The 24,817-nt window shown below is 43.5% G+C and overlaps 1 protein-coding gene and 1 long non-coding RNA gene across 5 annotated transcripts in view; one reads left to right on the top strand and one right to left on the bottom strand.

Moving 5' to 3' along the window:
* The window catches only part of Cgnl1 (cingulin like 1), a 152,652-nt gene that overhangs the window by 106,847 nt on the left and 20,988 nt on the right, over positions 1–24,817 (top strand). For all 4 annotated transcript variants that reach the window (XM_040274720.2, XM_040274718.2, XM_005316615.5 and 1 more), the window contains 4 exons: positions 13,718–13,924; positions 14,720–14,824; positions 20,791–20,943; positions 21,783–21,953. In XM_040274720.2, coding sequence (XP_040130654.2) covers positions 13,718–13,924; positions 14,720–14,824; positions 20,791–20,943; positions 21,783–21,953 — 636 coding nt within the window. The remainder of the gene's footprint in view (positions 1–13,717; positions 13,925–14,719; positions 14,825–20,790; positions 20,944–21,782; positions 21,954–24,817) is intronic.
* LOC144377730 (uncharacterized) lies at positions 13,013–18,529 on the bottom strand. Its single transcript, XR_013438764.1, has 2 exons — positions 18,339–18,529; positions 13,013–14,079 (listed from the first exon to the last, which is right to left on the bottom strand). It is a non-coding gene; the product is annotated as an uncharacterized LOC144377730 (long non-coding RNA).

Genomic DNA, 24,817 nt, shown 5'->3' with positions numbered 1-24,817 from the left:
AGGCCAGAGGGATTTGGGATCTACCTAGATGGTGAGGAAAGAAGGAAGGGACTGGTAGCCCTAGAAGGGATGTGGGCAGGACCCCAGCAGTGACAATCTCTGTCACTGTGGTTCTTGTAGTATTAGTTTTGAAGGAGAAGTCCTGGGAAGGGTCTAATGGATGTGGGTAGGTCTGGAAACTGGATGTGGCCGAAATTTTGTTTAGTTGGTGGACTTTAGTTCTAGCCCCAGGTTTCATCTTTGGCCATCACGCAGGCACAGTCTAATGAGGGATCTGATGATTTTAGTTGGAGTCAGTTGGCAATCAGGATGAAGTAAGACCAGACCCTCCCAGGAAGCATCATTGTGGTTTCAAGCCCTATGCTGAGAAAATACCTGGTACTACATCCCAGGGAGTGAGGACAGACCTTGGAAGGTTTAGCTTAAAGAAGACAAGGTAGGATGGCTTCTCATCGATCAGAGAGATGGTGAGAAGATGGAAGGGAGTATAGGAGATTCCAATTAGGGTTTGAATGTAAAAAAAATCTGGCATTTCTGACTTTGAGTGAGTCATTTGACTCCCCAGGTCTGTTTTAGCTTATCTACAGAAATGGAAACTTTGATAGGACAGAGAGAGGAAAGAACCTTTATCTGTCATGCAGACACCATCTTCTTAATCACACAGATGGCCGTGACTTTGGAGACCACTAGATTCTAGTGCCCATGAGTGTCTCTTTAGCTGGCGATGGCTTCTTTTCCACTTGTGGACATGTTTAACTGTCCTGTGGGATTTTTAAGTCTCCAAGAATGGCACCATGCCTTATTTAACTCATGTATTCAGTGAGCATAGACAATCAGTGGTGGGCACTGAAGTCCTTAATTAGGTTCCCTCTTCTGACATTTTGTGACTGTGGAAATGAGGCTCGATGAGTTGTGATTGGCTCAAGTCAGATAGTCCCAGGGGCTGCCATTGGTTCAGGACCGGGGCTTCTATGCAGCCGCTAGTATTCCTCCATTTAGGCCACTTTCAGAGGTGTGGGAACAGTTAGGAGGTTTCAGTACAGTGGCAGTACCTTGTTAAACTCCTGCCCAAGGATGAGTAGTTTGGGGGATGCCTTTAGTATTTGACCAGAGATTTTGTGGCAAATGGCAGATTTTTCTAGATGTGAGATCTGTTTCTTCTCAGAGACTCACTGTACCGTAATTGTCAAAGCTAGGCCTGGGATGGGGCCAGGCTCTCTGGATCCTCAACAGTAAGTCAATAGGAGCCCTGGCAAGGGACCTCCCCACTCCTGCAAACCTGGTCCCAGAGATGGGTTAGATCTCTGCAAATAATATCCAAAAGCATTTCTCAAACCCAGTGGGTCACCTGGGCTACTGCAGGTATCTCTGTGGGCAGGCTGGTGTGCAGGGCCCCTAAGGTCCAAATCACTTGGTAGGTTCAGTGCTTGTGGTTCAGTAACTGGCAGCCAGTGATGTGGCTTGGGGTTGGGGAGGAGACGCCCATCAGCTGGGCCTGGAGGGCAATCTGGAGCCCAGAGCCAAAGACCAGTTAAGGACTGGGTTCCTCCACATGTGCAGGGTGGGTGCTTCAATTTCATCAGCCCTTGCTTGGATCATCCTTGCCTCTGCTACAATTTGTATCTAGATATTCCCTGAAGGCTCATGTATTGAAGGTTTGGTCCTCAGCTGGTGGCACTTTTGGGAGGTGGTAGAAACATTAGGAGCCTGGGCTTACTTGAAGGATAATGGACCCAAATCTCTGAAACTGGGTCAAAATAAACCTTTCCTCCTTTGAGTTGATTTTCTCAGGTTTTTCCTCACAGTAATGGAAAGCTGAGTGACACAGGCTTGCTCAGGACAGGCTGGATAAAGGGCTTAATAGGGAGAGGGTGAGGTATCCACAGTTACTGAGCAGCAGCTACCTGTGCCTAGCATTATGCTGGGTGCCTGCACAGAGACATGAGCCCCGGTAGCCCCCTGGAATGGACATAACTTCCCCATAATTCAGAGCAGAAAACAGAGGCTCTGCTTCATAGCTGTTACATGATGAAAACAGGGTACTAATAATGGTGAGAGTCACCAATAATCACTACAGTTTCTTTAGTGTGTCCTACATTCCTGTCCAAATGCTTCATACTTTACACATGTAAATCTCAACCTCATCATGACCTGAATGCCATTTCGAAACTGAGGAGACAATGGCTCATGAAGGGTAACTGATTGGCTTAGTGTCACGTGACTGATAGGTCAGTCAGGAACCGGAATCTGACTCTGGAAGCCCAAGCTTTCCTCATTACAGTTACATTGGTTTGTGGGAATGCAGGTTATGAAGTACTGGAGATTTTGTTCCCTGTAGACTTGAGGTGGGCAGGCTGAACCTGCAAGAGGTAGGTCTTTATGTGATGTGCTCAGCTAGGTTATGCGGCAATAATAAGCAGCTCTATATCTCCGTAGCTTAACATAAAGAAAAGCTTATTTCTTGTGCATGCTACATTTCCAGGGTGGGGTGAGGGTGGGTTACCTGGCTCATCAGAGAGTCTCTAGAACACCCAGGTGTTGTGATCTCTGCAGCAGTGGGAATGGACATGATGAACCACTGCTGGGCTCTTGGAGTATGAACGTGGATATGACGCATGACACTTCTCACCAGTCATTGACCAAACTGGTCATATGGTCAAGCCTAATATACAGAGGGCGGGGAATACTTGTGACTGGAGGGGAGAATGGAAACATTTGGGGAGTGCACCAATGCCCTGGGTGATTCATGGGGCATTCTGGTTGACATGCAAGGCACTCCAGATGGGAGTTGTCACAGAAACTATAAGAGGTGGGACCTAGTTGAAGGGAATAGGTCCTTGTGTCATGCCCTTGGGGACTACATCTTGTTCTTCCCCTCTGTGTCCTGGCTGCCACGAGGTGAATAGCTTTGGTCTGCCATGCACTTTTGTCATTATGTTCTGCTCACCACAGGCCCAGAAACAATGGAGCCAGATAACTATCTACTGAGATCCTGAGACCCTGAGCCAAACTAAATCTTTCCTCTTCTAAGCTGCCTTTCTCAGGTATTTTGTCACAGTAACAAAAGCCAATATAGTAGCCCATACTAGAATGACCCTGGTGTTTGATGGACTTGGTTGCTCCACCCCTCTGCTTTTCCCAGTTCTTCAGAAGAGGGAGGTGACATTTTATTCTCCACTCAGAAAAGGAGTGACTTTGTGAGAGTTGTGCCCATAGCATGGCTGGGAGATAATTGGTCCAAGGAAAAAAACAGATGAAAGTCGCAAAGTCTCTGCCTAGAAGGAAGTCTGATTCTGCTCTGTAACTTCTGGATGGGCATCACAATTCCTTCCTGGACCCTATTTGTTCTTTCTATTGTAAGTTGTACTTTGACACATGTCACTCTGTTCTTTCATTTTTCATGATCTGTACAATGAATAGATTCATAAACTCTACCCCTGTTTCTAAGAAAACCAAACTGCAGTTGAGAGGAATTTTTACATGGGCAAAACCTCAGAGTGTGCAGATGAGCACACCTGGATCAGGACATTTCTGTTTCTGGCCCTGTTTTGCCTGCCAGTCGAGTGACACTGGCTGCTGACCCCAGAGTGGCCTGCAGAGAACCAAATGCAGGCTTTGCAGGGGTCTCCTGTGCTCCACCTGGGGGTGGTAGGAATCGTGTCCATGCTGGACAAGAATATCAGCCTTTTGCCCCCCAAGGCCATGCCAGTCCTTCCCGCCCCCCAGTCCTGGTTGGCATTGTTTTTGAGCCATGCTGGTGGAAGGACAAAGGGAAAAGGCAGTCATTTTCTACATGGTAATTTGCTCCAGTGTGAGGGTGCAAAGAGGCACTCATGAGATTGGCCATCAGATTGACATTCTTGTTCTAAACATTTTTATTTAAGTTTTTAAAATTTGCATATTTTTTACAGTTGAGGTTTGATCCTCTCAGCATTTGTGGACACATGGTAGCAGCAAAATGGAAAAGTGGAAGGATCAGATTTCATAAAAAACAAAATTTCTGGGAAGGGGAGCAGTGCAGAACTGTGGCTTTGCTTAAGACCTGTGAGCTTCCCCATCCAGCCTGGGGTTTGTCTTGGAGGGCTTTCTACACCTCCCCAGGAGGCAATGCTCAGGAAAACCCTCTTGTTTATCTTCTTTTGAAAAAATCCTGTTGGACCCGTCCAACATGTGTGTCCTGACAGCAAGCTGGTTTGCAACCATTTGTAAGGACATGAGGTCTTTCTGTGACCAAATTAATCTAATTGAGAGTCTAACCCATGCTTTTTTCCTGTCTCCACCCCCCCCTCCCCCCCCCCCCCCCCCGTTTTGTTTTTGTTTTTTTTCCCCAGTGACATGGAACTCTGGAGCATGGGATTGTCTGGGTGGAGTCTCTTTCTGCTCAGCAGCTCCTTGAAGGTTGACAGCACAGCCAGGGGGGTGCTGGGTACAAACATAAATTTCACATGCTGGTCACAGGGTCACATTAGACTAGCCTTCATGTGTGTGGGGGGTCTTAACAATAGGACATAAGTTCTTTATGTCCAAGCGACTGAGAGGACCCAGGGAGACTGAGGAATGTTTTGTAAGATTTTTAAAAGGGGTGGTGTTAAAATAAAAGGCCACAGTGCAGTTAGAAGTATAGAACTGAGCTGTGTTTTAGAGAAGCCCCTGCATGCAGTCTAGCGAGTGTGGGCTTAGTTAGCTAAAGCTCCCGGTTGGCAGGTTTGGATTCTTCTTTTCCCTTCCATGGCTAAGTGGGGGATGGGGGATGGTTCCTGAAGCTGTTGTCCTCCCCGCTTTGGAAGAACCTAGTAGCAACTCACAGAGGTCCCACGTGGAGCCAGAGAGCTGGGTTCAAGTCCTGGTTGTGTGGCTTTGGCCTGCCTGACCTGAATGTGTAGCCATCCTCAACAGAGCTCTTACTCTGTGCCTGATGCAATGCTAAATGCTTTGGATAATGTCTTGGGGTTCATTTTTTCAGACACCTGAGGCTCTGAGAAGAACAAGCAAGGCCAATTCAGGTCTGTTGATGCCCAGGCCTGAGCTTTTTTTCTTTTTTTTTTTACCTCCCTTCTTTTTCTCAAGATAACATTCATATAACACAAAAATTCACCATTTCCATATAATTCAGTGTTTATTGATTAACATTTTGAGTAACCATTACCACTGTCTAATTCTAAGACATATCCATCACTCTCAGATGAAGTCCTGTCATCTGAATTCCCTCTCCCCACATCCTTTGTCAACTGCCAGTCTATTTTCTGACTCTCTGGACTTGCCTATTCTGGACATTTCATTTGAACAGAATCATACTGTATGTTGAGGCCTGAACTGTTAAGTATGTTGCCTTTTGGGAAAATAACTATTTTCCCTAATTTGGTGCAGAGCATTTTATTCTCATTTTGAGTATCTCCGATTTATTGTGTGGCTCTCATGAGAACCTATGTGAAATGCATTTTGTGAACAAGTATTAAGATTTTATTATCACAACCTTTATTTTGGACCTGTGACTGAGTTGCAGACCACTCTGTGAATCTTGCTGTCTTCTTGATAATTTAAAGGGAAGCCATATTAACTTATTTCACTTTGTAAAGGAGGCTAATTATATTTTAAGTGTCGTAATTATTGAGCTACTGCAGGGAAAAAACTGAATAATCAAATATGATAAAAGGGAGTTTTAGGCAGTTCCATCCACAGGAAGAATATCAGCAAGGCAACAAAAACACAGTATGTAAATAAAAATTTCGTGAAACATTGTTTAGCCTTGAGTTATGGTAAGTTAGTGACTGCAGAGAGAGAATTAGCTAGTACCACTTTGTTCTGCTTATTGGCAAGAAGTTGCCTGTCATTAGATATGGTCCTCAGCTCCAGCTGGTGGCTACTGTACTCAGGGTTGCTGACACAAATGCCCTGGATAAGCTGACAGCCTTTGGAAATAACACACTAATGTGATGTTATAGGAATGAAACCTCTGCACGTCTTCATTTACTTAATTCCATGATTTGCCTAATATGGCCCGATTTTTTCAGGTTCATTCTAGAATCCTACACTGTTAGAGTTACCAGGGACATTGAAGTTAACCAGACTGACCCTTTCATGTTAGGAGGAAACTGAGGGCAGATGGAAGTTCAATGACTCCTAAAGTTATCCTGCAATAGGTTGCAGGCTGCATCTTTTAGCAAAATGAAATTGAATATTGTCTATTCTTGGCTTTGGAATTGACTCTTCCTTGAAGATATTTGAGGATTTGGTAATGAGCACCCTTAACTTATTTGTCACTTCCTTTCATCACACTTAGAGTTGTGCTGAGAACAATGAAGGACTTGGCCATTTGGGAGCTGAGCCCACACCCCTTCCAGAGTCTGAGCAGTGTCTGAGTGGCTTAGATCTCGGGCCACGGTGGGATCTGCAGACCAGCATCATTATCATCACGTGGGAGCTGGTCAGAAATGCAGTGCTGGGCCTGCTTCAGGCTTCTTGAGCAGAATGAAGTGTGTTATTGAAATTCCCAGGTTATTCCTATGTTCATTTGAATTTGAGAAGTTCCAGATTAGAAACTGTTGGCCAGTGAAATTACAGATGACTAGGGAAAGGGCTGAAGGGAACTCCTTATGACCAAAATATATGCTGATTCTATACTTAAAGAAGTTACTGTTGCTCAGCTGGGGAGAAGCTGAAGACACAACACCAGGAGTGTGGTTTCCTATTGTCTCCAAGTAAGGAAGGACTTATTATTGGTGACTTAGGCCCTCCTTGTGCAGTCAGAAGTGGACTTGCACAGTCATGTTGGGGAAAAGACAGTAACCCTCTAACAAATGAGCTGACCTAGGGACACTTCGGTACCTCTCAGCTGGGATCCTGCAACCTCAACACACTGGAGCGTGGGGTGGCCAGCGAGACGGAACTGACAAACCAACATTCCACTCCCTGGCCTTCCTGGTCTCCACGCCTCAGCTGTTTTCACTCATTCAGCAGAAAAAGGGAGACAGAAAAGAAACAAAAGCTGGCCGTGGCAGAGGCCTTGTTAATTAGTAAAACCTGATGTGTCTGTGTGTTGGGTCTGTATGAGGACGAGCCAGGTGGCCCTTCGTGGTGACTTGTTCTCCGTCAGGAGCGAGACTGTCAGATGTCAGGTTTGTGCTCTACAAAGTGTTCTGACCAGGCAAAACACTCAGACGGGGCCACTGTTGGTGATGTTTGGAGATTTTGTGTTTGTTATGAGTAGAATATCCCCTATTACAGGGACAGTGTGAACATTTTTCAACGTGGGCATTAATCACAAGAGCTGGCAAGCAGGTCATTATTTGTATCTGGTAAAGAGTGTAGTTTTGTTCTTTTTGTCTGTGTGATTCAAGTAAATATTCTTTTTTTTCTCCCCTCCTTTTAAATTAGTAATTGGAGCACATGATTAAAAGTTAAGTATTTTAAAAGTAGTAGAAATTTAGCATATTAAAATAATTTCAACATATTAAAATATTCCTCTTTGGGAAGAATTGTTTTCTTAGTTGCTATCAATTTACCAAATCAACCTTGATTGGGAAAGGTCTTAAATTTTTAATGAATTAGCCAGCCAAGAAAACTGACTTTTTCCTTGAAATAAAATGGGGGTCATCTTTGCGCAGTTGCTCTGGAAAGACTCTGAGACCATCTCGATGGTCTCTTTTGAGAAGAGTAGGCTTCATTTGTAGCTGGTAAAAATATGCAGGTCATGGCCTGAAGCCAAGCATGGTGATGGACAAGCACACTGGCTAAGCTGTGCCCAGTCCCTCCCTTTTGGGAAACAGATATAGGTTTTTTTGGTCTACCAACCATAATAACACACCTGCAGGAGCAGTCGCCTCACTTAACCAGATACTGACACTAATGTACTGGGTAGGTGCTTCATCCCCTTTTACAGATGAGGAAGTGGGTTCTGTGAGGCCAGGTCCAATGGAAGACCATAGCAAGCAGCACTGTCTGGGTTTGAATCTGATATGGCTAACTGCAAAGCCCCTGTTCCCTCCTCTACACTGTTAGATATGCATTTTCCCTCCTTTTGGTACTAGAGTTTTAACCCAGGGGCACTAACCACTGAACAATATCCCCAGCTTTTTAATTTTTTTATTTTGAGACAGGGCCTCACTAAGTTGCTGAGACTAGCTTTGAATTTGGGAGCCACCTGCCTCAGCCTCCCAAGCTGGTGGGATTACAGGTGTGCTATGCATTTTTTGAAGTAAAGGTGAAAATTCTATTCTGGAGATGATTTCTGTTGCTTAGGCTGTGATGCATGTTTGTGTGCAGAGTGTGTGGGAAGGAGGGTGCTTAGCAAAGTCACAGGGCAAAAGCTGCACCTTCCAGGAATACCAAGCTTACAGTATTTTTAATATAAAAAGAGACATGCTGTAAAATGAAAAATGTTAGTTGTCAAATGCAAGACCTACAGACATTTTTAGTGGAAAAACTGAGTATTGAAAGCAGTTTTTCACAGCCTTTGGGATTTCTCTCACCCTATGTTGGACTTCTCTACTTGAGGATTGCTTGGGTGGAAAAGTTGGAGAATCGCTCATGCAATCGCAAGTCCTGGGCCATCTGGGCCTTTTCTACTCTCCCAGCTATATGTGGTGAAAAGGAATTGCTTAACTATGTAAACCAGCGTGGGAGAGTTGGCGCTCTGCTCTGTTTGTACAGCTGCTCCAGGGCTCCGTCTCCGCTATCTTTCGTGGCCCAGAAGTGCTTGTGAATCGGCCAGGAAGGGGTTTCAGAGGCTGGAGGAGGTGAGAACTTGGCTGAGGAGGTGAGTTGTCCTCCAAGTGCCTGTGCCCATTGATGGTCAGCGTTGAAAAAGAAAATGTACATGTTGAATTCCCATGATTCAAAAATTCCAGGAGAGTTTGCAATTGAGAACTTCTCCCTACTTTTTTCATAGTTGCAGTTTCTTCCTCACAGCCAGTCTCTAGTGGAGCCCAGTAGATATGTATCTATCCCCCCTTACCTTCATTTTGTACACACAGAATGGCGCTATGTGCTCTATTCTGTCTTATTCCTCACTTTCTCATTCCCCCCCCACCTCCACAGAATACCATTGAACCCATGTAACTTATTTAGTGCCTGATGAATTGGCATTTGGCTGTTGGCAGTCTTTGGCTATCATAATGCCATATGTATGCTATTTTGTATTCATGTAGGATGAAGTGCTAGAAAGTACAAGAGACCAAAGGAAGGTACATTATAATTTCAATTATATACTACCAAACTGGAGCTCCTACCAGTTTCCCACCCTCCCAGCAATGGATGAGGGTGCTCCCCCAGCAACGGATGAGGGTGCTCATCTCCTCCTCCTACTCACACTCAGTATTGTCAAATCTTTTTGACGTTGGCTGCCTGATAGGTGAAAAAAAAAAGAGATTTGAGTTCGATTTGAAAACAATAGAAAATTACACATTTCCTACTTTTGCCTCTGTGAATATTACCTAGTGCAGTGTTTCCAACTTCCTGGGGTGGCAAAAGAATCAGAGTTGATTTTTGTTAAGCTATTTATGACGTCTGTGAGTGAATAATGAAATGCTGAAAAGCAAATCCACAGGATCCTTTTAAAAATAAGCATCACAAGTGGCTGATGTAGCTAAGTAAATCAAAAGCATGCTCTTTGGTTTCCTTTCCGATGGCACATCCTCTCTAATCTTGTTATGACTCGTAGGACTTAAGATCAAAGTGTCACAGAAACACAGGCTCAGCACTGTGAGTGGGGTCTCAGTGTTTGTGCCCGGTGACCTCTGTCTGAGTAGCTTTTTTTTCTCACCCTACCATGCTGTGGTTCTGTGGCCTTTGGAAAAGATGATGCCTAAATTGAAGCATTTCAGAGTGGAGAGGCCTGGGAGGTGCTCTAGACCAGTTTTCTTGGCTGGCAGGCCATAGAGAAGAGCCTGCAGGTAGTACTTGCCTCCAACAAAGGGACAGTAGTTTCATTTGTATTTTTTGATTCCAGGACTGCTGCAGGCAAATTAGGCATGGTTTCAGGAAAAGAAAGCTCTATGAAACTTTGTATAAGATAGTGAACTGGGTGTGTGGAGAAGCGGGTGGGGGAGGGTCAGGACAGGAGAGTGCTTCTAGAAAGGTTTGCCAACACAGGCTTCTAAGTTCTTTGTAAACATAATGTGGTTCACCAAAAAGTGAAGACCTAGAGAAAAGCATATTATCACTTTACAAAGGATCACAAGAGGACTAAGTGTGTGGACACACACAAACTCCCTGGAGTCATGCTCAGCATGTGCCTCTGTGAAAGTCAGGCTTAGGGTTATCCCTGCCAGCCGGGAGCTGAGCCATGAACTTGCACACCAAATTCTGCACATCCATACACAGTCCAGTGGCCTTATCTAGCATGTCAGGGCGCTAGTCAGACCCAGAGCCAGGGTCAACCAGCCTAGTTGTTGGTATCTTCATCTTCCTGAGTCTTCCAGGTGAAAGACCCACTGCAGATGTGTTTTTTGCTTTACTGAAAGGTTCAGACAGGTATCTATAGTCTGCGTTTCCTCCCACAAACACTTCAGCAAACCACTGGGATGAGCGCAGCAAACCCCACACCATCATTGCTGTGGCCTCCAGGTCTCTCCTTCTCTCCTTTTTTTAAGCAGCTATATTAAGATATGATTCACATGACATACACTCCAGTGGTCTTTAGCATGTTCACAGAGTTGTGCAGCCATCGCCACAGGCCATGCTGGAATGTTTTCATCTCCTGACTCAAGAAATCCCATACCTCTTAGCAGTCTCTCCTGCCCACTCCCCATATTCCTCCTGGCCAACCATTAAACTCCTTTCCATCTTTGTAGATTTGCTATTCTAGAAATTTCATGTAAATGTCATATGGGATTTTTTTGGGGATTGGCTCATTTCACTAGGCAGAATCTTCCCAAGGTTGATCTGTGTTGTATCATGCAATCAGCATTTGTTTCTTATTTGTGGTCAAATAATATTCTACTCTATACTATGCCAACATGCCCTATTTTTTTCTTTTATTCATTCATTTGTTGATGGACTTTGGGGTTGTTTCACTTTTTCAATATTATGAATAATGATGCTATGAACATTCATGTACAAGTTTTTTCGTGAACGTTCATTTTTATTTTGTTAGGTATTTACCAATGAGTGAAATTGCCAGGCTGTCAATAACTCTAACATTTTGAGCAGCCACCAAACTATTTTTTAAAGTGTCTACACAACTTTATATCCCCATTAGCAATGTCCGAAGGTTTTAATTTCTCTACATCCTCCCCAGCACTTGCTCTTGTCTTTTTAATTATAGCTGTTCTAGGTGGGTGTAAATTGGCACTTCATTGTGGTTTTGATTTGCCCTTCTCTAATGACTAATGATGTTAGCATCTTTTTGTGTGCTTATTGGATTTTTGTAAATCTTCTCTGGAAAAATATCTAATTGGCTTTTTGGCCATTTAAAATGACTCATTTATCTTTTTTATTAATTTGAAGAATGTTTTATATATATTTTTTATGTCTGTCCTTTATCGAGCATTTGATTTGTAAATATTTTCCCTCACTGAAGGGGTTGTCTTGGCAGCATCCTGATGGTACCATTTGCAGCACATAAGGTTTTGAATTGGAAGGAGTCTCGTACCTTTTTGTTTTATCAATTGTGCTTTTTGGTGTTGAAGCTTGGAAGTCTTCACCTAACTTGGGATCACAGATATTGAATCCTGTGTTTTTCTTTCATGGATTTTCTAGTTTTAGCTTTTACATTTAGGTCTATGATGCATTTTTTAGTTCATTTTTTTCTGTGTCATGTGTGGAAAGAGTCTTATTCTATTCCTTTGCGTGTGGCTGTCCAGCAGTTGAAGGCCATGTGTTCCCCACTAAATGATTTTGGCATCCTGTTGAAACTGATTGACAGTAAATGTAAGGATGTATGTCTGGATTCCCTGTTCTATTCCTTGATCTCTATGTCCTTATGCCAGTACCACCCTGTCTTGATACTTTTGGTGTTGTGTCCTCTTAAGACAAAAGAGTTAGGGCAGGAATGGGCTAGTGTGATTGGCTATTGAATTCTTTAGATCATTCCTCTGGATTTCAACAATGTTTCCTTTCTCCTGTTTCCTCCTCTCTGTGGTGCATTCTCTTGCTGGTTTCATTAGAAGATGGTATATCCAAGTAATCCTGAGAAATTCCAGCCACTGGCACCTTAGTTTGCTCCTAGAGATGTCACCTAACCTTACTGTAACTCAGCTGCTTGGTGCTAATGGGTCTTCTCAGATGTATAGAATGAAACATTTGGGGTTATAAAAAGACACTCTGGTTTCTGAAACTCTCTAATTGGTTAAGATCAGGATAGTACAGCTTACTCTACTGTTAAAAGATTTAAAGATCTTTCCAAAGGGCGACGCAAGTAAGCAAACAATTTTAGCAGATATCTCTCTCTGGTGGGCTGTAAGGCAGGCTTTCAGAGTCAAATGTTGTCCTCTGAGTCTTTCCTTGCACACCTCTGCACTGTCATTTCATGAGAATGAGAATTGCAAATATAGGCATCTATGAAGCAGTAGAGAAACGGAGAAAAGCCCAGACTGCCCAAAGAGTTGGAACTCTGGACAAGACCACTTGCCATAGCTATAAGCTGCTAAGCCCCCAGTAAAAAGCAGAAAGGGTAGGTGGAGGAGCCTGAGTGAGTGTGGGAGGGAAAAATGACATTGTGGTCCAGGGACAAGCCCTAGAGTGATACCAAGGCAGGAGAACTGGGCTTTCTTAGGATCTGCACATCAGTAGCATGGGCTTGGATTGGCCATTTCCCCTTTCTCTGTCTCAGTCTCCACCTGTGCAATGAATTCATTTGACAAGATCAGCAGTTCTCAAAGTACCTTCCATGGGACACTATAATCTAAGAGAGAAGGAATAGACAGGAACCGCCATAGTTGTTGCCATTCTCTTCCACTGTGAATTGGGTGCAGCTTGAGCCACTTTCAGATGATAGCGCCTAGAGCATGGCTATGAGCGTGGCTATTTTGTTTTATATTGGACATTAACAAACTTGTACACACAAGCCATCCTCCATCGTGAGCTTTTATTAAGGGCCCTGCCCATGACAAAGGGCGGGGAAGTGAACACATGGGAAGGCGAGAGCTGAGTCAGGTTCTGGATTCTATCTGTCCAAGTGCAGTTCTTTCTAAGTGATCTTGAGCAACTTAATCTACCTGAGCCCCAATCTCTTCGTCTTTGTGGAGAGCAGCACTCACCATGAGGCTTATTACAGGGTGGCGAGCCCACGGAAAGCACATAGCACAGGCGAGAGCTGGCAAGTTTTTCTACAGAGCCAGATGGTAAATCTTTTGGGCTTTGTGACAGCAGAGGCCTTACCTCTTTGGCTTTCTGGCTGTCTCTGCTATGGTAGCTTTAAGGCAGCCACAATTTGCATATGAGTGGGCGTGGCTGTGTTCACAGAGAAACTTGTTGTTTGTTTACTTTTCTTTTCTTTTTTTTTTTTTTTGTCACTGAGAATTGGCACCCAGGGCCTTGTGCATGCACAGCACAGCACATGCTCTCCCACCCATTGAGCTTCACCACCAGCCTACTTCATTTATTAAAAACAGTGAGCAGGCTGGATGTGGCCTGCAGGCTGTCATTGCCGAGCCCCCTCCAGCCCTAACCAAGCACAAAGCCTGGCACATGGTGGGTTTTCGTAGATGTCAGCTATTCACAGCCCGGGGTCTGCCTGTGGACTCCAGTTCCCTTGTTCACGGCTCCTTGTTTTTAACAGAATGTTGAGGTCCTGGCCAGCCGGAGCAATGCTTCAGAGCAAAGCCAGGTGGGAGCTGCCATCCGCGAGAAGGCTTTAAAGGAGGAGAACGAGAAGCTTCGGGAAAGAATTGGAGAGCTGGAGCGGAGAATGGCTCAGCTGCAGAGGCAGATGGAGGACGTGAAGGGTGATGAAGCCCAAGCGAAGGAAACGCTCAAGAAGTGCCAGGTGAGGCTCGCAGTTTGCCCTTTCTTTCTGGTGAGTGGCCTCAGATGCGGGGAAGGGGTTTATTACCAGAATTTGGTAGGAAAAGTCAATCGGAGTATATCATCTCTGGGAGAGCCGCTTCTTTTGTTCCTCCAGAAGAGGTGTAAATGGGAGGCCTGGGAACAGGGATGATGAGGTCAGGGTGGGAAACCACGACCCTATGTCAGACCCTTTTACCTGTAGAGGCTTCATGGGACCTCCAAGCACCTGCAGAAGTCACCTTTGCACCACCATTAGGCTGATTCTCACTTGAAACTGTTGTTTCTTAACACGTAGTTGATGTTTTTGAGGTTGCACAGGTTTTACCAAACCAATTATCCTGTTTGCTAGACCTCTGAAAGTGAGAAGCTATTAGCAAGAGATGCACACACCCATCTCAGTAAGCAAAGGCAGCTGCCAGTGGAAGAGGAAACCCTGGGTATCCATCCACATCACCTGCAGACCTCTCTCAGAGCTGACTGAGCCTGGGACTGTTCCATACCTGTAGCTTCTGAGACTCCAGAAGCATAAATATTTGTATTTTCAAAAATGTCCTAGATAATTTAAATGTTTACATGCGGCTAGAACTGGGACTGCAGACAGGCTCACACATCTAAGAAGCCAGCTTCTGTGTGTCATGTGTCATCTTGCACCCATGACGGCATGTTGTGACCACAGCCACACTGTGGATGTCTTCTCGTTCATCTCATTCCACTGAGTTGGCCTCTGAGGCACAGCACATGTCTCGGCATTCCCTGACCCAGTGTTTCATTGTAGGGTGAAATGCAGCAGCTGGAGGAGGCCCTTGTGCGTGCCAAAAAGGAAGAAAAAGAGGCCATGTCAGCCAGAAGGATCCTAGAGAGTGAGCTTGCAGATGCACAGGTAAACACGGTGGGCTGTCATCTTTGCCCCCTCGTGAAGGGGCAGGCCAAGATTGCCACTGTCATCTCCTTCCAGATAGTTCTCTTTTACCTATAATAATCACCTGAGCATCTGACTGTCCATCTGTACTGATGGTTCTTACCTGGGGGGATATTTGGCAATGTCTGGAGACATTTTGGCTGTCACAACTGGGGGGTGATACTGGCACCTAGTGGGTGGAGGCCAGAGATGCTACTCAACATCCTTGAAAGCTCAGGACAGCCCCCACCACAAAGAATTATCTGGCCCACACATCAGTGGCGCCGGGGTTGAGAAACCTTCATCTATATATTAAAGAGCTTGACAGCTTTCCAAAGATAAAAGATGAATTGTGTGAGAAGGCTGGCAGGATTGGTCCCCAAGGCAGTGTGCAGTCAGCTTTCTGGCTGAAGCCAATTTCCCTTCTCCTCTGGGCAAATGCACTCCGCAAAGTACAGTCCTTTAGGATGGCTATTAAAAGGAGCAGGAGGAAGTCATTTCCTTGAAACTAGATAGCTATCTCTATTCAAAACCAGTAGGTTCTTGGAAAATGAGATTTTTCCCATTTGAAGGTTAGAAAGATTATTTGAAGTATATTCTAACAAAACCCTGCACTGAAGTTCTAAATTGAGTTTGCATAGGGACCTCATTGTGATCCAGGTATGTCCTTCCTTTTGCTGGTTGTCGGGTTTTAAAGAACCTGCACCACACATCCCTCAGGGGAGTTTCTGGGGTGATAAAAGCCCATGGGGGGTGGAGGGTTGAGAATTAGCTAGAAGGAAGTTGCTACAGTTTTGCATTAGGGACCAACCACTTGTCACAGGGACAGGTGGGGTCTGGACACAGGAAGTATTAATTGCTGAGTCAGGATTCATCTTTGTAAATGCCTGATGACAGCTTTCCTTTACTGCTATTTCTCCTGTAAAGCAGGAATCACACAGGGCAACCATAACTCAGGCCTCTCACACCCAAATAGTGTCTGCCCCTTGGGTTTGAATGAGAACCTATTTCTGCATGAAGCCCAGTTTTTTTTCTGATTTCCTTGACTGACTGCTTTTGTTTTTCTTTCTTCCTCCTTCAAGTCTAGATCTTTGTTACAAACTCTTATTGAGATGGTTTTGTGCGGATGGCAATTTTACTGTGCTGCCAGTTAAAACTCTTGATGGTTGGTTTTATCCAACTAGTGGCCCAAACATGGGGCTTACATTTGTGAGCTAGTTGGGGGCAGAAAGAAAGGAGAAAATGTATAGTAATAGGGGAAAAAAATCCACACCTCCATGTCAGGTCCACACCAAGAATGAAGTGCAGCTGTAAAGTCTCAGGACATTTTTGGCTAAATAAGAACATTGCCCACATGGGGAAGTAGTTCACCACTTGTGGACTGAACTAATTCCTGTATAGAACAGAAGAAGGTCTATGGGGCCGGCCCACAGATCCTCACGTCATTGCTGCCCCCATCCCCTCCTGTTGTCTAGCCTGGCCTCAGACTATTCCTGACATGTTACTTTTTGGGACAGTGTTCTCAGTGGTGTGGAGAAGGCACAAATGCTTCAATGCAGGTGTAGCTACACACATTGATCAATGGCAAGAATTTAAAATTGGCCTGATGGTTTCACCATCTTTACCTAAATTAGCTGGTCTCAGGACTGTCATGAAAAATATATCATCACTATTATTAAAAATACATCATCACTCCAAAATAATTTTTTTCTCTAATATTGAGGACCAGATCGACAGCTTCTTTCATTCAATAACTTATTTGCATGCCTCTTGTCCTTAAAACTGGCAACCAAAAGGGAACTTCACCCTTGAGGAAGAGGAAAGAGTAGCTGATATTTTTCTCACACAACATTTTACATTTAGTGACTTTAGTATCTGTTGCAGCTTTACATGTGATAAATATTTATTTTCATGGCAACTGGAGACAATGGTGAACTTCTACCCGATTTACTGTGACACAAACTATGGCAGAGGGATGTAAAAGGTGTCATTCTTGGTTTGCTTGTCTCTATCCCCTGGTCCAGAACTCTGCTGCTAGCTAGGCTACTTGAACTGCATTCAAGGCAAAGATGTCTATCATTCTGATTCCTGGTTACTTCTGCAGATGGGGAGGTGAAGCCACAGTTCTTTCCTTTAGGGATGGGATCTATTCTGTCTTCTTCCCCAAACCTACTGGGCTTCTGTGCATAGCAGACAATAGAGGGAAAAGCTCCAAGGATTCCACTGTTGTTGTCTACAGTTATTGTGGCAAAGGCTCTTTCTATTAAAGCCACTCCTCCTTTAAGCTCACAAGTTCATTGAACTTGGTTACTGATGTGGGCTAATTTGGTTTAGTTCTGCATCCATTGACAGAAAATGGTCCCAAAATCATGGGCACTCACTGTATATCACCAACTTTGTCTTTATTCTCCACTTTGATAATTTTCTCCAAATTTTTGTCCCACTATTAGCAAATGGGCTTGTGTCATTTGGTCTTAGAAATATAGTCACTCTAACTATGGAGCATTTCACTCAACATTGTCCTTGTGACTGGTTAAAAAAGTGCAGTGTTTCCAAGTTTACTTCTTTTGATATGAATTTGAGACATGTTTTCTTGGCAGTGACTTATCAGAACACATTTCTTGAATAACTGAAGAAGCAGAACATTGTTCTAGACAGTGATTCTAAACTTTGGGGCATAATTGTTTGGTTAACTTTTAAATGAAAATTTGTGGGTCTCACTTTAACAAAAAATGTGATCCTGTCAAGGGGCTAGGATCTATAATTTAAGTAAGGAGTACCCCAACCTTTAGTGATTTTGTTATAAGAAGCCTTTAGACCTCTTTTGGGAATAGCTATGTTCAGTGACTGAGTTACTGCCATGTGCTAATAGCAAGCCTCAGGGAGGAGATACGCCCAGTTAATCTGCTCCTTGCCCACATGGGTCTTGCTACCTTGCAACAGGGGCAAGCATACAAGAGATATTATAAACATAACTTATCAAAATGATTATTCTAGGCACTTTGTGTGTTGAAGTAAGGAAGTTTGGGGGACCCCCAGGACCAGGATGGATGAGAATGTGGTACCCGCAGTGGCACAGAAGGAGGAACCTGAGCCAAGGGTGGGGCAGAAATGCAGCTTAAGGAGAGTGATTGGGGTAGCATGTCTGCGGCCCCGGGATCCTTGGGCTTGGTATCTGAGAGGAGAAGAAAGGGAGGCTGGGGGGTTACCAGGGACAGGAGCCGAGGTGGAACCTGAAGGCTTTATAGGAAGCTACTACTACCCCTTGGTATCCCGGTCCCCCACCCCCCAATAATCTGCTTTTTGGAGATGCATGTTCCTGAGAGTTTCCCCCACACGAAGAAATCCTATCTCACTGGTATCCCTTTGCTCCTAGGACCACTAAGTAAATTGCAAAACAGAAACCCCAGTCTGACCCTACCTCTGGTATGTGCCCAGCTATGGTTCTGGCAGGACCCACTCCTGTTAACTGCCCCCAGGGTGAACTTCTGCTTACCTTTCTTTTGCCACCTTCGTTTCCCCAATAGCTTTTGTTGACCTTGGTTCCTGGCAGCAATTAACTTCAGCAGCCTGGCTGTGCTGGCTGCTTCTCAAAGCAGAGCTAGTCCACCAGAGCCAGGGACCAGAAGGCCTCCATGGGAGGTTCTTTTTAGCCCCGGGCCATGTGGTTGGCAGAGCAGAGCTGTCCAATACTGCAAACCCAGAGAGCTCAAAGTGGTGTGGGAGTGTTTTTAAGATGCCTGACTTACGGCATGTGACGGCAGCTTAGAAACTGTTAAACACTGTACAAATATAAACCATTGTTCTATGCATCCTCTGCAGGGACACAAGACAGACAAGCCATACATATAAATATTCTTGTACTAACCCACATTAACACTTGCTAACAGTTTCTAAGTGATCCAGTTTTTTTGGGTCATGTCCTGTTCTGCACGGCGCCTCTTCTTTTTTTTAATATTTTTTTATTCTAATCAGTTATACATGACAATAGAATTGCATTTTGACATGTCATACATAAATGGAATATAGCTTCTCATTTGTCTGGTTGAATATGATGTAGAGTTACACAGGTCACGCAATCGTATATATACATAGGGTCATAATGTCCAATTCGTTCTATTATTCTTCCTACCCCCATAGCCCCTCCCCTCCCTTCACTCCCCTCTGTCTAGTTCAAAATACCTTCACACCCCCCCCAGACCCCCGATTGTGTATTAGCATCCACATTTCAGCCTTTGGTTCTTTGGGATTGGCTTATTTCACTTAGCATAATGTTCTCCAGTTCCATCCATTTATAGTGGCCATATTTTCATTCTTCATTAAAGCTGAGTAATATTCCATTGTGTATATGTACCACATTTTCTTTATCCATTCATCTGTTGAAGGGCACTTAGATTGGTTCCATAGTTTAGCTATTATGAATTGAGCCGTTATAAACATTGATATGGCTGTGTCACTGTAGTATGCTGATTTTAAGTCCTTGGGTATAAACTTAGGAATGAGATGACTGGGTCAAATAGTGGTGCTATTCCAAGTTTTCTTAGGAATCTTCATACTGATTTCCATAGTGTTGTACCAATTTTCAATGCCACCAACAATGTATGAGTACACCTTTTTCCCCACATCCTTGTCAACATTTGTAGTTGCTTGTATTCTTGATGATTGCAATTCTGAGATGGAATCTCAGCGTGGTTTTGATTTGCATTTCTCTAATTGCTATAGATGTTGAACATTTTTTTCATAGATTTGTTAACGATTATATTTCTTCTGTGAAGTGTCTGTTCAGTTCCTTTGCCCATTTATTGATTGGGTTATTTGGTTTTTTTGTTTGTTTGTTTTGTTTTTTGGTGTCAAATTTTTGAGTTCTTTATAAATCCTGGAGATTATTGCTCTATCTGAGGTGCTTGTGGCAAAAACTTTTTCCCATTCTATAGGCATTGTTCCCCTTCTTGACATCCTGATGCTTGGGGGCCCTAACACTGAGCCATTTAAAGAGGTTAGTGTAACCTTCCTGGGAAATCTTAGGATTTTTGTTTTGAAATTGCATGTTGCTTAGATTTTGAAGGACATATGTCTCTGTGACTTTGTGAGATGAGAGCCTTGGGGAAGAAACCAGGGATAATACTACATCCTCTATGATTGCATTTTGCAGTAAGTACTGGGATTTGGTGCCAATTCATGGCAGAACCACCCATATATTCCTTTTCTGACTAGCGTCTCTTCTATTCATCAAGTTCACCTATGGATTTTCAAATTCATTTTCATCTGTGTCTGAGTGCAACTCATGACTTCTGTTGATGACAATTCTGTTCACTCAGGTGGACTCATGAGTCAGTATTCTTTCCTTATCTATTTGTTTTTAGCTATTCTGACTCTAAGAACTGTATAATAACTGAGTCAATTCTAGAATATTTGGTGCATTGCTGTATATCATAGGATATAAATTGCCAAGTAGATTTCGGTTGGTCTAGGGTATAACAATAGGCCAGTTTTTGAACATGAATATTTTTCAGATGCTCCTGAATTCCTACCATGGGCAGCCTTGGCCATTTGTTGTGTTTCTATAATACATGCTTGGTCTGCCCCTTCATTCCTGAGAATGCTTTTGGTTGAATTGACCTATGTCTTTGGAAATACTGAAATCATAATATCTACCTTAAACAGTTGTTGTCCAAATGAGTTAGATACAAAATAGCAAGTAAAGTAGTAGATGGCAAGTGTCAAAAAAAAAAAAATGGCAAATGTCAAAAAATATCAGGTCCTGGATTGACCCTGGATTTCAGAACCAACAATGTACTTGTTTCTCTGTGATGACTTTATTCTGATCTTTTCCCTTATCTCTGAAGTAACAGCTCTAATAGTATGGCTATGATATGCCTTCTGCCACCAGTTTCTGTGGTTGACCTGATGTCTAGGTGACAACACTGTCCTTTTCCTGCCATATGCAGAGAGAGCTCAGTCAGATCACCCAGAAGCAGAAGCATCTGTCTGAGAAGCTACATGATGAGACTGAGCAGAAGGAACAGTTGAGAAAGCAGAAGAACGAGATGGAGAAGGAGCGCTGGCACCTTGACCAAACCATTGAGAAGCTACAGAAGGAGGTAAGGGAGCAAGAGGTGGGGCATGTGGGAGGACCACCCCTATTGGGACCCAGGTCCCTTTGGGTCTGATGAAAGCTAGGGAAACCTGCAGTTCTAGCTGAGTACAAAGGTACCAGGGATTTGTAGATCCCCGGAGCAGCTCTTTGGACTTGTTGAGAATCCCAGATGCAGAGAAACTGGACCCTGGGCACCAGAATCACTTCAAAACAATTAGCAGAAACCTGGTAGGGAAGCACACACTTAACCAGTGTTTCCTCAATCGGAAACTACATCTCTGTGCAGAGCCAGAGCATTTATATCTATCTGACAGTTTCAAAACACTGTAGTTGCTGCTCACATCTGTCCCAGAATACTCAGCAGGAGAAAGGAACAAAGCTGATAGGCTTCCTGCATTCTAGGACCTGATATTTTTTGACATTTGCCATTTTTTTTTGACACTTGCCACGTGCTACTTTACTTGCTATTTTTTTTTTTGTATCTGACTCATTATGTCTTTATCTTTTAACAACTGTTAAAGGTAGATATTATGATTTCAGTATTTCCAAAGAGGACTCAGCCAAGACCCAGAGAGTTATGAATGTGCCCCAGTCATAGACTGATAAATGGCAAAGCAAGGGTCTGACCCCAAGATAGTGTGTCCAGCTCCAGAGGATCTGTTTGTTCACTCCTCCATGCTGTGGCCAAGTCAGAGATGACCAAACCTGGACAGCCCAGGACCAGGTGCTTGGCAGCCTTGGAAAAGAGGAGATGCTTTCTGTGTGAACTTCTGCCCACTCGCCGTTCCCTGGCCCCAGATGGAGCACCACAGGGTGAGCTCATGCCCATTTCACTTCTTCCAGATGGCTGACATTGTTGAGGCGTCCCGCACATCAACGCTGGAACTCCAGAACCAGCTGGATGAGTATAAAGAGAAAAATCGCAGGGAGCTTGCAGAAATGCAAAGGCAACTGAAGGAGAAAACCCTAGAGGCAGAAAAGTCCCGGCTGGCAACCATGAAAATGCAAGATGAGGTAATTGACCAAATCATTTTCTCCTATGACCCTCATTCAAAGTGCTTTTCCAGCCTGCTTTGAGATGTTTTTACAAGGAACTTTGGGGATAGTTTAAGATGGCTTTTGTGCTTGGTTGTTCATAGCCTTCTGATGGTTACTTGAGCAAATGACATTCTGTGACACAAAATACCCACCTGACGCTGAGGTGAATGGACACAACTTTAACTGGAGCATTTTCTTGACTCAAAGATTTGTGCCTAAAATGTTGAGCTGCCATTTACGGAATAGGAATGGTCTGCCCAGTTGTGTTCAAATGATTTATAAGCATTCGTGTTTTAGTTTACCCCTAGAACAAGGATTATAGTGACTTTTTTTTTTGAGGGGGGAGGTAGAGATTGGACCCAGGGGCACTCTATCACTGAGCCACATCTCCAGCCCATTTTATATTTTATTTTGAGTCAGGATCTTGCTAAATTGACCAGGCTGGTCTCAAACTCCAGCCTCATCCTTTTTGGTTGCTGGGCTTACAGGTGTATTCCACTGTGACTGCCTAGTAATAACTGCTGACTTAAAAAAAAATTTTTTTTTTGTTTCCCTTTGTTTTTGAAAACTCAGACTTTTAACAGGATAGGCTGGTGGCTAATAGTTTCAGAATAGTAATAATGAAGACTAAAATAAATCCCTAGGAGTTTGAATATTGGTATTACTGAAACCCTATTTTTGATTTTGTATTTAATGATAATGCAAAGAAATCCAAATGTTATTACTCTTTAGTCCTGGCCTCTAAAGAACTAAATAAATAAAGAGAATGTTTTTAATTGTTTTCATGGGAAGCTAGAGGCTTCAGGGGCTGCTGATTTCTAACTGTGCCTCTTGCCAGCTGGATGACCTTGAGCAAGTTACTCCGGTTTTCTGAGCATCTGTTGCCACACAAAATGCTGGAGACTTAGTGACTAAATGAGAGAACATGTGAGACGATAGCAGAGGGCCTGTACCACCTGAGCACTTAACCAATGATAGTGTCTTTTTCTCTAGTTCCAAACCTTATTTTCTCATGTAGAACTAAGAACACAAAGATTCCACAGGAAAACAAAAGTCCTCTTTAAAAAACAAACTTTTAATTTCTTTGATGATCAAAGGAAAGTGGCCCGTGAGTCAGCTCTGAAACTGAAGGAGAACAATGGATATTTATTATAGACTTCTAAAACACTCCTGAGAGGACTCTGACAGCAGAGCCCCCCTGGCTCAGGATCACATGACATGTGACTCCCAGTAAGAACTGAAATCTGCACACTGACATCACAGATCTATGGCTTTGAACATTTTCATTTCTATAGGAAGGGGTGGAGGGGGTTCAGATATTTGCCAGGACATCACAAAAAAATACCTGGTCTGTTTTGATTTTCAAATATCACAGGGTCACAGTGACCCCAGCAAAGTAGTCGCCCTTGCTTTTTGTGTAAATTTTTATGCTACAATCTTTGGATTGGAAGGAAACTTAGAGATCCTCTAGTTAGATAAGGAAACTGAGGCTCAGAGAGATTAGTTAAAGCCAGATGGACCCATTATTATTTATAAAAGTAGTAATTAAAAAGATTCTCTGTAATGAAAACAAAGATGGTTCTTCCTAGATTTTCTCAGTGGCACAGCTGTGTGAGATATTTTGTCTATTTGTATAAAAGATATGGATACCTCATCACTCCCCCCCCCCCAAAAAAAAAAAAAAAAACCCTAGTCAAGTGCTACCCTTAAGACACCAAAGTCACTCCTGATCCTTGGAAAACTTGAGCTCAGCTCTGGTCACTGTCCTTCTTAGTTGAAAAAAGTTCCTGGGGTCAAATAGTGCTTTAGTGCTTGCTGTCTTTCTGCTGAGAGAAATGGACATGTGACCATATTGCCATTGCGTCTGTGGCAGGGAGCTAGAAAAGTTCTAATGAAGGTAATCCTTAGGAATTAAGATTTAGAGTTTACCAACTTTCAGTTTAGTTTCTGAATTGTTTTGCAAAGGGTGGCTTTAACTGCTTAAGGGTAGCACTTGTTTTAAAAGTTATTTGCTTACGTTTGATTCAAGATAAATTGTTTTCAACCACTAAACTGGGTGAGTATCCTTTATCTGAAATGCTTGGGAATGAAAATGTTCCAGATTTCAGAGTTTTTGCATAGAATTTCCAGTTGAGCATTTCTTTGTAGGACATCTGAACTCCAAAATTCTCTTTTTAGTTTTGGATTTCAGAGCATTTTTAGAATAGGGATGCTCAGCCTGTTACTCTCCTCTGTGTGCCCTTATTGGGTACTCTTAGTATGTTACAACCCTTGTGGGGCTTGGGGGTACCTATTGGGCATGGGGAGACATGAGGTGTTGGGCAGGATGCCAAGAAGAAAATGTGGCTACATATTGTCCAGTCTCTCTCTGACTCTCAAACCTATGTTCTTTTGAGTTTTGTCTCATTTGATTCTCATAACAGCCCTAGGAGGTAGGTTGATAATTACTCTACTGTTGCAAATGAAGAAATTACATCATGGAGAAACTGAATGCTCTAGAGTATAGTGAACCCTCTGTATCCAGAGGATGTTCCATCACCCTTTTTCCAGGGATGATGTTCACTCTCTGCTTTCATTCCCCATTACCACCAAATCCAGACCAGGGTCTGTAGGTGGAGATGTTTTCATCAAGGCTGTTATTCTAATATTGGGTGCTCTGTTAACCACAAAAGAACACACTTCCTAAAGTTTTCCTACTGGTATTCCTGAACTAGTCTAACCTATTGGGGCTTCCACAACTTTTCTATGTTGAACACCCCAAACGGGGTGCTCTGTGTCCTGTAATAGCATTTGCAACTCACTTCCATACATTCCCTGAAGGAGATAAACCCCTGATGTAG

The sequence above is a fragment of the Ictidomys tridecemlineatus genome, chromosome 5 (genome assembly GCF_052094955.1).
Source record: "Ictidomys tridecemlineatus isolate mIctTri1 chromosome 5, mIctTri1.hap1, whole genome shotgun sequence".
Lineage (NCBI taxonomy): Eukaryota > Metazoa > Chordata > Mammalia > Rodentia > Sciuridae > Ictidomys > Ictidomys tridecemlineatus.
This window is presented reverse-complemented; position numbering and strand designations above follow the sequence as displayed.